Raw genomic sequence first — 15,234 nt, 5'->3', positions numbered from 1 at the left:
CATCTGGTTCTGGGCTTTTGTTTGTTGGAAGATTTTTAATCACAGTTAAAAATCTTGGTATTTACACATTGGGGGAAAGGAGGGTGGGTTCGAAAAAAAAAAAAAAATCATACAATGTCAGAATTGAAAATGACCTCCTAGTCCAATCCCTGATTTTCAAAAAATGATTGTGAAGTGAGAGCAACTAGTCCAAGCACTGTGGCCAGGAGAGTGCAGCCAAGGCAGGGCCAGAGCTCAGGTTTCCTGATTCCTGGTCCCTGTGCTGCACAGTCCACTGTGCAGGGACATGACTTCTGATCACTATGCAAATAATGACATAGAGACTCATCTCAAGCTCAGGAAACCACTTTCTATGATTTCAGGAAAGAGCTTAACTTCCCAGGTTTCATCTAGTTTCATAGAAGATAATACCCCAGAATTTCAGCTGGCTGACTTAAGGGATTCCCAAAAGCTTTACCGCTGAGTAGTCTATCACAACCATGATGAATTCAAATGAGCCATTGAGGGGTTTTGGATTCCTGAGTCTCACAGTCAAGGTAAAGGCATGGATTTAAACTTCGTGGAAGGAACAAAAACTGTTATCAGTTGCAGAATACTCATTTTCACTAAGATGTTTTCACTGCAAAGGTTACATTTCTCGGGACTAAAAACTCTAGAGATAAGAGCAGGCTGAGATGAGTTGATGGGGAGTGGGGTATGCAAAAAGAGAGCAGCTACTATTACTTAACTGATCTAGAAATAAGTTGTTAAAAATCAGAATCCTGGTAATATTCTCATGGCATCTAATGAATAAATATCAAGTAAATCAATCTATTTGAGCACTGAAGAGTGGGATTAAAAAGTATTATCAACAGATTTAAATTGAAAGTTGGGAAATAAGAGGGACAGAACATATTTCATCAGTTCTTCAAGTGATTCAAGTAATGAAAAGAATCTTGAAAGAATTCACATCATCAAGCAGGAAATAGAAGTCTCCAATATATAGTCAGCAGAACATTACACTAGTGTTCTTATGTCATGTTTGTGAGTTTATTCTTTTGAATGACAGTTTTATTTGCTCTTTTCTTCTATCTTGGAATTATTACTGGGCTTTGAAATGTCTGCTCTTTTTAGGGTTGTGACTGCCATGCATGTGTGGACACTATATAGTCAATTCATAGATAAGGAATTGAGCAGTTCAGGGCAACTAGCCCAAGGTAACACAATTAAAACCTTGGAGGAGGACTGAGGTCACACAACTAGTTAATGACAGAAGCATTAACTTTCACTGTCTTTGGAGTAAGAATCAGAAGACTGGAGCTAACAACTTCATTTCTTCTTCACAACAATCCCATGAGGATGGACTAATTAGCCCTGCTTTCCTAGTGACAAATCCAAGTTCCTAAGAGGTTGTGATTCATTCAAGTCATACAGCAAGAAAGCTGATAATACCCAGAGCCAGCTGGTGGTGGAAGCTACAAATGGGCAGAATTCTTCTGGAAGCAAATTGGTGTTACATATCAAAGGTCTTTAAAATGTGCACACTCGTTAGCCTAGGAAGTGATCAGAAATATACACAAATATTTACATTCATAGATTTACTACAATATTATCTATAATAGTGAAAAAAATAGAAAACAACAATAAGAGCTATTATGCCAGTGGAATATTATGAAAGCATCAAAAATCATGTTTTCAAGGAATGTGTAATGACACAGAAAAATGTTCACAGTATGTCCATAAATGACAAGGTTGGGCTAAATAAACAGGACACTTCCAATTTTGTTATTAAAAAAAAAATACATATACATACATATGCAAACATACACAAAGACATATGGAAGGATCTATATCAAAATGTTAAATGTAAATACAACAAGTAATAAAATTATGGATCTAAAAAATGATTAGAAAAATAATTTTTAAAGAAACGAAACCTTACCCATACTGCTGCTATGTAAAATTTTTGTTTGGATAAATATTTAAAAGCCTATTTACTTAAAATATATACTTCTTATTAGAGAATTTCTCTTAATGCTAGTGATTATTTAAGTTTTTCTATGTGCCAGGCATATCTCATATATATGCCCTCACTTAACCCTTAAAATAACCCTGTGAAAGATTATTATCACTCCATTTTAGAGGTGAGAAATTTGAGGGTCCAAGATGTGAAATGTGACATCTGGGAAATAAGAAAACCAGATCATGTACCAAGGGGCACTTCTCTAAAGCTTCACATTTGTTAAGCACATAGGCAAAACCTTGTTTCACACCGAATAATCTTTCTAAAGGCAGAACATACTAGGCTTTTAGTTCAGGAGTTGGCATGTGGAAAACGATTAATAGGATGTCTATAATTTGCTTCAAAATATTTCAGCATGTGCAGCATAATGTTATGGTGCATGTGTTAGTTCAAGTTATACACCAGGTAATAAGTTGCCCTAATGTAGGCTTCACGCTCCAGGCGTTGGCTATGAGCATTCTAATCAGCAATCTCACTCTATAGAAACCTCAGTTATCTTTATCAGAAACCACCAGAGGCTTTGATAATTAGCATAAGGAATGTTAAAATAGTGAATTTTCACTGGCTTGCTAACTAGCGTAACGGATATTAGAAATGGACTCTTATTACCTCAATTAGAAGAACTTAAGATATGCGGATTAGCTCAAAATTCTAGAGCGACACTCATCCTTGTAATGAGGATTTAAGACTATTCAGCAATGCCTTCACCTGCCAACTTTAGGGAAGGCATCCACAGTTTATGACTAAACAGTCCTGTACAGACACTGGATTGAAGATTCTGGCTACCTGATGCTATCTGTAAAATAGCTGAATCTTGCCTTTGGAATATCATCAGCTCTGCCTGCAGAGAACGAAGCACCCAGAAGGACGGAGATGTAATCAAACTTACAGAACAGGAAGCTACTTTGGGTTTCCTTGTAAATGATTAACAAAGCATCTGTATGTGTTGCAGAACTTTTTCATAAGCTGGTAGTGAGGTTATGAGGGTGCAGCTGACCCTCACCATTCCCAATAGGTACCAAAAAGACCTTAACAACTGTACATACAACCTGGCATACCAATCTGCTTAGGTCAGTATGACAGGCAATTCTGACACTGCTCCTAGTGTTCCTCACCTCTTGGTATTTATGCCCTTGTGTAACCCCTTCCCTTGACTGTGTGGGCTACACCTGGTGACTTGCTCCTAATGAAAAGAATACAGAAAATAAAGGGATGTCACTGCTGTGATTAGGAAACAAAAAATCTGTGGCTTTTGCCTTGCTTGCATCCTTTGCCCTCCCTCTTGCTTGCTGCCACGTGAGATGCTGTATAGAGAGGCCCACACGGCAAGGAACCAAGGGAGGCCGGCAGAATCCCACCAGCAACCACGTGAGTGTTTGGAACTGAATCCTCTCCATTGAGCCTTCAGATGAGATCGCAGCCCCAGCCAACAACTTGATTACATCCTTGTGAGACCATAAGGCTGAGCACCCAACTAAGCCATGCCAGACTCCTGACCCACAGAAACTGAGAGACAATGCCAGCGTTCAGTGGGTGTTCTGTAGGAGCAGTTCCACGTGTAGATGTATTTCTACTGTATCTGTGGGAAGGAAGGTGATCTCCGCGTCTTACTCTTCCGCCATCTTCCCGAGGCCCCCCCCTGAGAGACAATGAACGTGTGCTGCTGCTGCAAGCTGTGGAGTGTTGGGGTAGTCTGTTACCAAGCAACGGATAACTAATACAGTTAGTTTAAAAAAATGATGCAACAAACAGATTTTTCCAATGCCCATTTGGACTACATATATAGTACCTGAATATACTATACTATATACATATAGCGTATAGTGTGTGTGTGTATATATCCATATATACACATACATGCATCCAATATATATACACACACAACATACATATATATATACATATATATACTAGTATATATACAAGAACAGTATCTTCTGTCTCAAAGAATTATCTTCCACTATTAAAATGGATTTCATAAGGCTCAAATAAGCACACACCCTAAGGAAGCAGCATATTCAGATCTCTTTAGCCATAACATGTCTAGGCCAGACCTTCTTTAAAAAGATGCACAAGTTGTTTGACTTGCCCACATTGTTCCAGTGACAAATATTTCACATGCTGTTGAATTCAATCTCTCTCTGCTTTAGCCTCCCAATCAACACAATAAGAATAATGATGGAACCAATAATGGGGCCTTGCCAGGAGAGTGGCTGAAATAACAAATTATTTTATCACACATTGAAAATGTATTTCATAAACTTAAAAAAAAATATCTCTGTGTGAGCGCATAATGAAGGCCCTGCATTTCCGCAGCATTTGTAGTCATCCCGAAGTACTCAGACAACTGGACTAAAAAAAGAACACTTGCATGACAAGACTGTTTTCACCCATATTATCTCCTGCACCTCTGCCAGAAAAGTAAAATGTGGGATTTACAAGAACCACATGGGAGTTCACCAAAAAGTTCTTTTGATTTTTGTTTGGAATTTGGGGGGTGGTGGGGGAGTGGGGGTGAACTGGTGATTGTTTTGTTCTGATTTGGAGAGATGGAGACAAAAACTACAAAAGACAATTACACCCAATGCAGTATAAAGCACGCTTTCTCAGCGGGGACAATACTGAAACCAGATGACAATTTGTTCACGGAAGTGAAAAATATCTTGCACTTTTTATGTATATAGCAAAGATATAATACAGTGTATAAACAGATAATTAGGATATTTATCATAATTATAGGATAATACTATAGGATATTAGTATTAACATTGGGTGGGGGGGACAATTCGGAAAAAAAGTCTGCAAAGGATCCTTAGTTGGGGGGGTGATAATGGAAAAAAGACTGAGCAACACCGGTCTGAGGGTTGCCTTTCCAGAACTGGGAGCATCTGCAGAGCCATGTCTGCCCCAGGTAATATCCTGATCTCTGTTTCCTGTCCTGAGGATCCCTGAGGTTGGACTTGGCTGGCCTGGGTTACTACCAGCTCTGCTTCACAGTTGCTGGCCATTCACCTAGGCTGCAGAAATGTGTATGAAGCCTTACATGTGTCCCAGATTTCCACCAATCCCTATTTTCCTTCAGATTTCCTCTGTTTCCCTAGTCAGTTTTTTGAGTGCTTGCTTACCTGGAGGCATATGTATCTGTATGTATATGGCAAAATATGTATTTGACAACTAGCATCCTACTTGTCCACAGTATGAGAAAAATACACAGTAATGATACTGTCCATTGCTGTCATGGACAAAGATAGACAGCTATCTCAAAAAGAAACTTTTAGGAAGTTTCCTTGAAAAATTAAACACAGAATTACCATATAATCCAGCAAAGAACTGAAAGCAGAGATTTAAACAGATATTTATTCACCCTTGTTCATAATAGCAACGTTTGTGTCAGAAAGACCCCCGAATTGCAAGTCACCTCAAAGTGATAAAGGGAAAAGAGAAAAGCAGTTGAACAAGCTCCCAGAGGAACAAAAACAGAAGTGATCCTGAAACAGGAGGGAAGGGGGCAGGGCACAACCTTTAAAAGAATGACAGCCATAGGACATGACAAAAACTGGTGAGAACCAACTAGGTCCAAAATGGCGGAAGATTCGACTTCCAGTAGACCTTGAGCCTCAGGATACGCTCATTGTAACACATCAGCACGCTAAATGACAAACTCACAGGCGCCATGACAGTTCCAAGGCTGACAATAAAAGGTCAAAACGTGGGCCATGGTCCAATTCCCCACTCCTTCCCCAAAACAGCTGAAATACTCCTCCCACTCATTAGCCTATGAAATTACCGACCCCTATAAACACTGACAACCCACGTACCCTGGTCCCTCTCACCTTCTGAGATGGCCCACACTCTGTCTGTGGAGTGTGCTTCTCTCTAAATAAATCCACTTCTTACCTATCACTTTGTCTCTCACTGATTCTTTCTGTGATGAGAATCAAGAACTTGAGTTTCATTAAGTCCTGAGACCAGGTGTGTGATCTCAATTAAAAGACCATGGGTTCAATGTTCATTGCAGCTCTATTTACAATAGCTAGGACATGGAAGCAACCTAAGTGTCCATCAACAGATGAATGGATAAAGAAGATGTGGCACATATATTCAATGGAATATTACTCAGCCATAAAAAGAAACAAAATTGAGTTATTTGTAGTGAGGTGGATGGACCTAGAGTCTGTCATACAGAGTGAAGTTAAGTCAGAAAGAGAAAAACAAATACTGTATGCTAACACATATATATGGAATCTAAAAAAAAAAAAAAAGGTCTGAGTAAGAGGGTGGCATGGACATATATACACTACCAAATGTAAAATAGATAGCTAGTGGGAAGCAGCCACATAGCACAGGGAGATCAGCTCAGTGCTTTGTGGCCACCTAGAGGGGTGGGATAGGGAGGGTGGGAGGGAGACGCAAGAGGGAGGAGATATGGGGATATATGTATAGCTGATTCACTTTGTTATAAAGCAGAAACTAACACACCATTGTAAAGCAATTATACTCCAATAAAGACGTTAAAAAAATAAATAAATAAGAAGGCATTCCATAACATCTCAAGATTAATCTCCTTCTCTCCCGAGGTCACACAGGGCACAATTAAAATCATTAAAGTAGAATGCATATATCCAAAAAAAAAAAAAAAAATGACCGTGGGTTCAAGTCCCAATCTGAGTTGCACGGTTTCAATCTCACCTTGGGGGTCCATATCTAGGACTAGGTTTTAATTTATACACACAGACATATATATATATATATATATATATATATATATATATATATATATATATATATATATATATATATATATTTAGTGAGCACCTAGTTTTTCTTTTTCTGGGAAAAAGAAACAGATCCCACCTTCACCACTATTACCATGACTATTAGCCTCAAGCTCTAGCCTGCCCGCTTTCTTGAAGAAACGGAAGTGTCATATTGTCTTACAGGAAACCACCAGAACAGAAAAACAAGAGGCCACCAGAATTGGTTAGAACCAGCCAAATCCAAGAAGGTGGAAGACCTGACCTCCAGTAGACCCTGAGCCTCATTATACGCTCATGGTAACAATAACATGCTGAATGACACACCTACCAGTGCCATGACAGAAAGTACCGGACCACAGAAGGAAGAAAAAGAAGTGGCACTCAGTTGCAGGAAGAACCCTGTCTTTTACCAGAAAACCAATGCATATGCACCCGCCACCACCATTAACCCTGCCTTTAAAAATCTTGCCTTGATCAACTCCCCACCCCCAGAAGTTGATTTGCAAACTAATTTCCTGCTTCTCCATTCTCTGGACATTGAATAAAATTTGTGCTGTTTCAGTCACAGCATCGGTTTCATTATTGGCTGTCTGAATCCAAATGGAAAAAGAACCTTCGCCACCGAGGCAGGGGGCTTCTGCTGAGCTATGGTCCAACGATCAATTTGGTAACGTCCCCACTAAACAGCCTCAGGGATAAAGTTCTAAACTGAAAATAAAGTCACCTAAAACACTCTAATGATGACTTCTACAGAAGCCACTTAATGCAGGCTCAGCTGTGAAGGTTTATCAGGAAGTCAGGCTGATACCGGAAAACATCACCACTTGGGTAAAAGATAAAAGACACTTAAGCATGAGTGGCTCCTAAAATTGAAAAGCTAACCAATTAAACTAAGCCTCTTTAAAAAAAAAAAAAAGTAAAGTCAGAAAAGGCAAAAGCTAGCAGGAAAAATATATTCTTCCTTCTGAGTATAGTAAGTGGGAATTCAGAGGAATCACCTGGATTACTCACTTTAAAAATTTAGTCACTTGATGATTTCCAGATAACAGTCACCAGAAACCAGCTGTGGACCTTGCTGTGCATTCTATTTCCTTTTTACTCATGTCCACGTATGTGTACTGAGCACTGTCCTAGGTACTATGGTTGGGGGGACTGGGTGTAAGATGAATAAAACTGTCTCTGTCATCAAGAGCCTAGTACTACTGTTAAGACCATGCCAGAAACCTTTAGGAGTATTTACCCATTTTACCACCCCTTTCCCTGTGAACTAACCCCCTAACGCTGACCCACGCAGTTGTGACATAGGATTAGCCATATTTAAACAACCTGGCTTCTCCCCTCCTGGCCATGTTTGACCTATGGGAGGCCACTGAGAGTTCCTTCCAGAGAATTTGGAAAGGAAGAAATAAGCAGTCTCTCTGTTGGCCAGAAATCTACATAACAGTACACTTGGACTGCGGAGGCCCACGTCACACTATACAGCCTGTGAAACAGAGAAAGCCAGACTGCATAAGAAGAGAATAAAGCCAATGCATATTCCTATGGACAAGTGCTAAAGAAGGAATACCACCTGGGTCCCTGGCAGCTCTCAGTTCCAGTGCAGACCATTCTGAAGCCTGCCAGCCTCAACACTCTTGTAGCTCTATATCAAGCTAGCCTAAGGTAGTTTCTGTTATTTGCAACCAAAGAGCCCTAATAAATACAGAGGGAGTAGGACCGCAACACAAATTCATCTAAAGCACAACATGATGCTGAGCTGGCTAGCATTCTGCTTCATTCATCTGAGCACATCTTGAACAGTAAGTGGCAAGGAGTAAGTGGCACAGTAAGCGATAAAAGGTGGGGATGTGAGTCCAGTCTCCACCCTTTGCCAGTCCTGTGACCTTGAGTAAATCCATTTAGCCCACACTCTACGCAGTGCCTCCCACAAAGCAGGTACTCAAAATATATCTGCAAGAGGAAGGACTGTGGGCAAGCAGCGACCTACAGACTGGGTGCACCTACCTCTTCAAGACATTTCTCACCAATAAAATGGGAATAATAGTGTCTCTTTATGTATCTCACAGAATCAGAATGTACACAATCACTGTGTGATTAAAAGTCATTAAAAGGTTCAGAATGATGGGCAGGTCAAATAGAGACCCACTCGGATTAAACAAACAATATTTATTTATCTAAAGCAAGGGCTGGCAAACTATAGCGCACAGGCCAAATCCAGCTACCACCTGTGTTTTTATGGTCCACAAGGTAAGAATCGTTTTTACAAATGAACATTTGCAACCAATTTGATGGTAGGGAATACTAATTTTTAACCCCAACTCAGGTAAATGTTATCTCCCCCCAAAAAAGAATTCCATTCTTTTAAGAATTATATACTTAGTAGACTTTTATTGTAAAAACTATACTCAATTACTATTATTATAATTTTAATTTTGTCAATAAAAAATGTGTGCAAATTTGGTTCTCTCTTGTTACAAAGCACCTACACAGTATCTCGATTTTGCCTATTGGCCCACAAAGTCTAACAAATTTACTATCTGGCTCTTTACAGAAAAACTTTGCCACTTTTAATCTAAACAATGTCCCTGGGAATTCCCTGGTGGTCCAGTGGTTAGGACTCTGCATTTCCACTGCAAAGATTCCAGTTCAATCCCTGGTTGGGGAACTAGGATCCTGCAAGCCACGTGGTGCGGCCATAAATAAATAAATAAACAAACAAACAATGTCCAAGAAGTCAACTCAGTCAGGGACATAGCAATAAAGTTATTTTTCTCATCAGCACTATTATTTTTAGAGTGCAATTTTGCAGAACATGGGGCTTTTTACAAATGCATATTTTGCAATATAGCAGGGCAAACCCACAATAATGTCTGAGTAAATGACAGTCACATCAGACCTTACAGAAGCTCAACTATCCACTTCAAGCCCAGGCTTAAACAGGCAGGGCCAGCCTGGTGATGTGCTCACCAGGGTCAGGAACACATCATCAATCTAGACAGTATGTCTATGGAGTACAGTACAGTACCAAATATTCATCCATCACCCTCAGCCTCCCAGATTAACACATTGTGGTCCAGGTTCATTCTTGAATCTAGATCTGTAAAACGAGAACCAAGGTCTATTACCCATAAAACCTCTAAGGTCGTAAGGATAGTTCTTTAGACCAGCCATTAAGCCTGTCCCACAAAACAAAACTAGGTAACATATGCATCATACCTGAGTAAACCCTGGAAATAAGTGATTATGTTCACCAACATAATTAATAACAATAATAATGACAAATAATTTTAAATATAATAAATAAAACAAATACTAATAATTTTAAAATATTTTGGAACACCTACAATAGGCATATAAAGGTGCATAAGAAATGGACTTTCCTAGGTAAGAAAACAGGATATATCAATCTCATATGTAATGCTATAAAAAACAGATGAAAACAAGAATAGCACTACTTAAAACACAGGGTAACTCAGGACCTTAGAACTTCAAGGTGGCCTCTGAATAACATTCATGGAAGCCTAAGCTCCCACAAGTACAGAGCTTGAAAACCACAATAAAAGACAATCAGGAGCTCCAGAACTCTGTGTCTTCTTTGTTCAGAATATCAGGACAACAATAACAGCTATTTCCAAGGTTTGTGAGCATTAAATGAATTAATGATTAAATATTCTTTTTAGTGAGTAGCACATGGTAAGCACTCCATAAATATTAGCTATTATTATCTTTTTAACTAAACAGCTGTCATCACATTGTATATACAGTAAATATAATTATTCATTCTGATTATTTCTCTTTATTAGACTACAAGTATTCCCATATTATCACATATTCTTCATTGGCATGTTTTTAACTTAATGAGCCACAAATGGCACTTTAGTTTTACTTTGATTTGGATTTATGTAATAATTAGTGAGGGTAATTATCTTTGCATATATTTATTAATTGTATTTTTTTCTTGTTTTGCCTGTTCATGAGCCTTGTTCAAGAACCCAGTGGGAATCTCCATGGTTTCTTAAAATTAATGTTGGTTCAAAGTGAAAAGAAGCTTACCTTCTGGGCACCCTGTCTTAAAAATGTGCTGGCAAACGTTTCCAGAATGCAGTTGAGAAAACCAGCCCCTGTAATTGAAATCCTGCCTTTTTGAATGAACTCTGTCCTGCAAAAAACAAAAATATACATCTTTGTAACACAATGTTGTAAAGCAACTATACTCCAATAAAAATTAATTAAAAAAATATATATATATATACACACACACACCTTTGGTGTCATTCTATATTTGAATATTTAAATTATAGGGATTTCCAACAGCATAATTACCACTTATAATCAACACAAAATAATATCTATAGTAATTCAATAATTGCCTGTTACACCAAAGGTTTTATCAAAAGGAGACTTCCAGTTTATATAATATAAGCAACATATTATATTCAAATTAAAGACTATTCATTTCAAGTTGCTAAGAAAGTAGATTTTAAAAGTTCTCACCACACACACAAACTGTAACTATGTGAGGTAATGGATGTGTTAAATAACCTTACTGTGATAATTATTTTGCAATATATACATATATCAAATCATTACACTGTACATCTTAAACTCACACAATATTACATGACACTTACATCACAATAAAGCTGGAAAGAAGAGAAAACACATGGGTACTTTATTCTGATTATAAAAACTGCAGAACACAGAATTTTTATTTATACCTAACAAATAATTCAATGATCAAACTGTGACAGGACAGTCAACGAGCTTTAAGAATCTCTACCTGACCCAAAATAAATAAATTTAACTTATTCTAAGTAAATATATATATAAATATATATATATTTATATATATATTTCTCATTCCATGCTACAAAATGTCTTGTTAAAATTGAGTATGAGACAATAATCAGCTGTATGACCTCGGTAAATTACTTAGATTCTCTTAACTCAGTTTCCTCCCATGTAAATTGGGAATAATTATAGTATCTTCCTTTTACAACTAGTGTCAGAAGTAAATGAATACATACAACAGGAACATGAACAGTTCCTGACACACAGTAAGGAACTTATTAAATGTTAGCCACCATTACTAAAGAGAGACAGACAGACAGAGACAGGAAGGAAGCCTGGAATGACTTCTTTAATCTTTGATCAGAAAAGGAGATGAGACAGATTATATGTGCCACTAACCTATTTAAAGTTCTACCAATACTGGGACTTCCCTGGTGGCGTAGTGGTTAAGAATCCACCTGCCAATGCAGGGGACACGGGTTTGAGCCCTGGTCTGGGAAGATCCCACATGCCACGGAGCAACTAAGCCCATGTGCCACAACTATTGAGCCTGCGCTCTAGAGCCCGTGAGCCACAACTACTGAAGCCCATGTGCCACAACTACAGAAGCTCAAGTGCCTAGAGCCCGTGCTCCACAACAAGAGAAGCCACCACAATGAGAAGCCCGTGCACCGCAACAAAGAGTAGCCCCTGCTCGCCACAACTAGAGAAAGCCTGCACACAGCAACGAAGACCCAACACAGCCAAAAATAAATAAATAAATACATTTATTAAAAATTAAAAAAAGTTCTACCAATATTAATTATTTCCATTTCATAAAGCAAAGATTTGAATAACACTTGAGAGTGATGTCATAAAGCTGGCAGGATAGGAAGCCCCAGGCCCTCATTCCCCCACAGAGACGCCAACTTATGGGCCAAGTTGCCTTTATGAGAAGTGCATAAACCAGCTAAGAGACTGCAGCACCCCAGGCAAGTACAAAGCCAAGCAGAACCACACTGAACTGAACAAGAATGTTTGTTGCATTTACCTGCCACAGTCCCCATCCACCCAGCATAGGGCACCACAATCAGGAAACAACCCCTGACTCCTGGCTTCTCCTTTGGAAGGAAAGAAGAGAGCGGAATGTACAGCTAACATTCTGACCTTACAGTGGGCTGTCCAAGGAACTGGTTTCTGTCTTGCCTGACTCAGAATGCTGAAGGGAACAGCAGCATACTTTGGATGTCTGGGGGCTGCTAAGAACAAAGGCAAGCATGGTGGCTTGTTATAGCACCAAAGAATCTGCAGTACCACGGACAGACACCAGGGAGAGCAAGAGAGTATGAGCTCTTGATAACAGGGGCAAACCTTCTAAGTGGAAAATTACACACACAAGCCCCAAAGAGAAACATCCTCACAAAAGACACAAGGGGGGGCCCCCCCAAAATCTCTACCCAGGCTGATGGGTGAAGGTCTTCCCCTGCACAAAGCCAGTCTGCAGAGGTTGGGAGAGGTGGCTGTCTTTTCAAATGCCCAAGTCTCAACAAAAGATCACAAAGTAAACAAAGAAACAAGGAAACAAGGCCCAACCAAAATAACAAGATAAATCTCTGGAAACCAATCCTAAAGAAATAGAAATCTATTAATTACCTGACAAAGAATTCAAAATAACCACCTGAAAGATGGTCAATGAATTAAAAGAGAACAGAGGTAGACAACTAAATGAAATCAGGAAAATGAGGTATGAACAAAATAAGAATATCAACAAAAAGATAGAAACTAATTATAAGAAAAAGAAAAAAAAACAGAAATCCAGGAACTGAAGACTAAAATATAAAAACTGGAAAATTCACTAGAAGGGTTAAACACCAGATTTGATCAAGCAGCAGAAAGAATCAGTGAACTTGAAGACAAGTCATTTACAATTACTGAGTCAGAGGAGAATAAAAAAGGAAAAAGAAAAAAGAATGAAGAAAAGTTAAGATGGCCTAATGGACTTATGGGACATCATGAAGTGGTCAATGTACACATTACGGGAGTGCCAGAAGGAGAGGAGAGAAAGAAAGAAGCAAAGAGCCTATTTGAAGAAATAATGGCAGAAAACTTCCCAAATTTGAGGAAGAAAATGGACATCCAAATTCAAGAAGCTCAATGATGCCAAAGAGGATAAATCCTAAAGAGACCCACATCAAGACTTTTATAATCAAATCATCAAGTCACAGACAATGAGAGAGAATCTTGAAAGCAGCAAGAAAAAAAGCAACTTGTCACATACAAGGGAGCCCACATAAAATTTTCAGCGATTTCTCAGGAGAAACTTAGTAGGCCAGAAAAAAATTGGTATGATATATTCAAAGTGCTAAAGAAAAAAAAAAAAAAAAAAACAAAACTGTAAACCAAGAATACTGTATTTGGTAAAACTATCCTTCAAAAATGAAGGTGAAATTAAGGCTTTCCCAGATAAACAAAAGCTGAGGGAGTTCATCACCACAAGATACTGGACTTTGCCTCATTTATTCATTTGTTCAATACACACTGACTGAGTGGCTACTATCTACTAAGCACCTTACTGGGTGCAACAGCCCCACAGGGAAGGACAGTTTCTGTCCTCCAGGATCTCACTGACTAGTGGGAAAGACACATAGACAAGAGGGTGAGTGTCACACCAGCAAATGCAGGCAAAGCATTCCACCAGAGGAAAACCACAGGACTCAGACAAGAAGGTCTGAAGAGCAGCCAGTTATCTGAAAATACCCAGTACTTGGTAAGGGGCTTGATCAATGTTTTTTCAATAAAAATGACCAGAGTATAAGGTGGGTGTGGGAGATGTTAGGAGATAAGGCTAGAAGGACAGATGGAGACCAGATTGCAAATGGTATTCCCAGACTGAGGAGTTTAGACTTTACCCTGAAGGCAAGAAGGACTTCGCATCTGAGGCCACCAAGTTAACAGGTACAGATGAACAGTTACATGTGCACCATTGACTAAAAGGCTTGCTGCCATTCCTTAATGCTTTTAGATGATTTCCTATCCCCCATTTTCAGCACAGTGCCTACACTCAATGAGTTCAATGAATATTTGTTAAATGGATAAATTAATATTAAATTTCTTTACGATCAAAAGTATTCCGCAACAACAAAAAACTTCCCCCTACCTTCTTATATCTCTAAGGAAAGGAAATGGGAGCCAAATCTCCCATAGGTGTACTTGGGTGTATTTGTACATGTATATATGAGCACATTCACTAACACTAAGAAATATATTGAGAAAACTATGAATTCAAAAAGCTGTGATTTTGGTAAAAATAGCTACTATAACCTCTTAATTAGACCTTCTAATTCTCTAATAGCAGTGGCCTCTACGTTTAGATCATGCATATAGTGAAAGGAAGCCTTCAGAATACTTCTCTCTCCCTCTCTTTCCCTCTCCCTCACCCTCTCCTCTCTCCCCTCTCCCGTCCCCTCCACACACACACAGTTATCCTAGCCAATCTGACATAAATAGTCTAGGCAACTAGTCAGTTTAAGCAAAGCAGCTTCCACCTCTTAGATTTAAGCCTATTTTAAATGATTTGCTCATGTAAAACTATATCCTGGTGACACTAATCTTTCCTGTCTTTGTTCCAGATTAGTCAGAGTAGAAATTTACAGTGATTTTAATATTTCAAAATGAAAAGTTGAGCAGTCTTACACTCTTAGGAGA

At 38.8% G+C, this 15,234-nt stretch overlaps 1 protein-coding gene across 5 annotated transcripts in view; it reads right to left on the bottom strand.

The window, feature by feature from the left end:
- Positions 1-15,234, bottom strand: part of PRELID2 (PRELI domain containing 2) — a 77,487-nt gene that overhangs the window by 22,194 nt on the left and 40,059 nt on the right. For all 5 annotated transcript variants that reach the window (XR_014261683.1, XM_082454299.1, XM_082454300.1 and 2 more), the window contains one exon: positions 10,813-10,918. Coding sequence is in view for 4 of the 5 variants with exons in the window: in XM_082454299.1 (XP_082310425.1) it covers positions 10,813-10,918 (106 nt within the window). In the remaining variant the exon portion in view is untranslated. The remainder of the gene's footprint in view (positions 1-10,812; positions 10,919-15,234) is intronic.

Source organism: Balaenoptera physalus (genome assembly GCF_965194825.1).
Source record: "Balaenoptera physalus genome assembly, chromosome: 3".
Lineage (NCBI taxonomy): Eukaryota > Metazoa > Chordata > Mammalia > Artiodactyla > Balaenopteridae > Balaenoptera > Balaenoptera physalus.
This window is presented reverse-complemented; position numbering and strand designations above follow the sequence as displayed.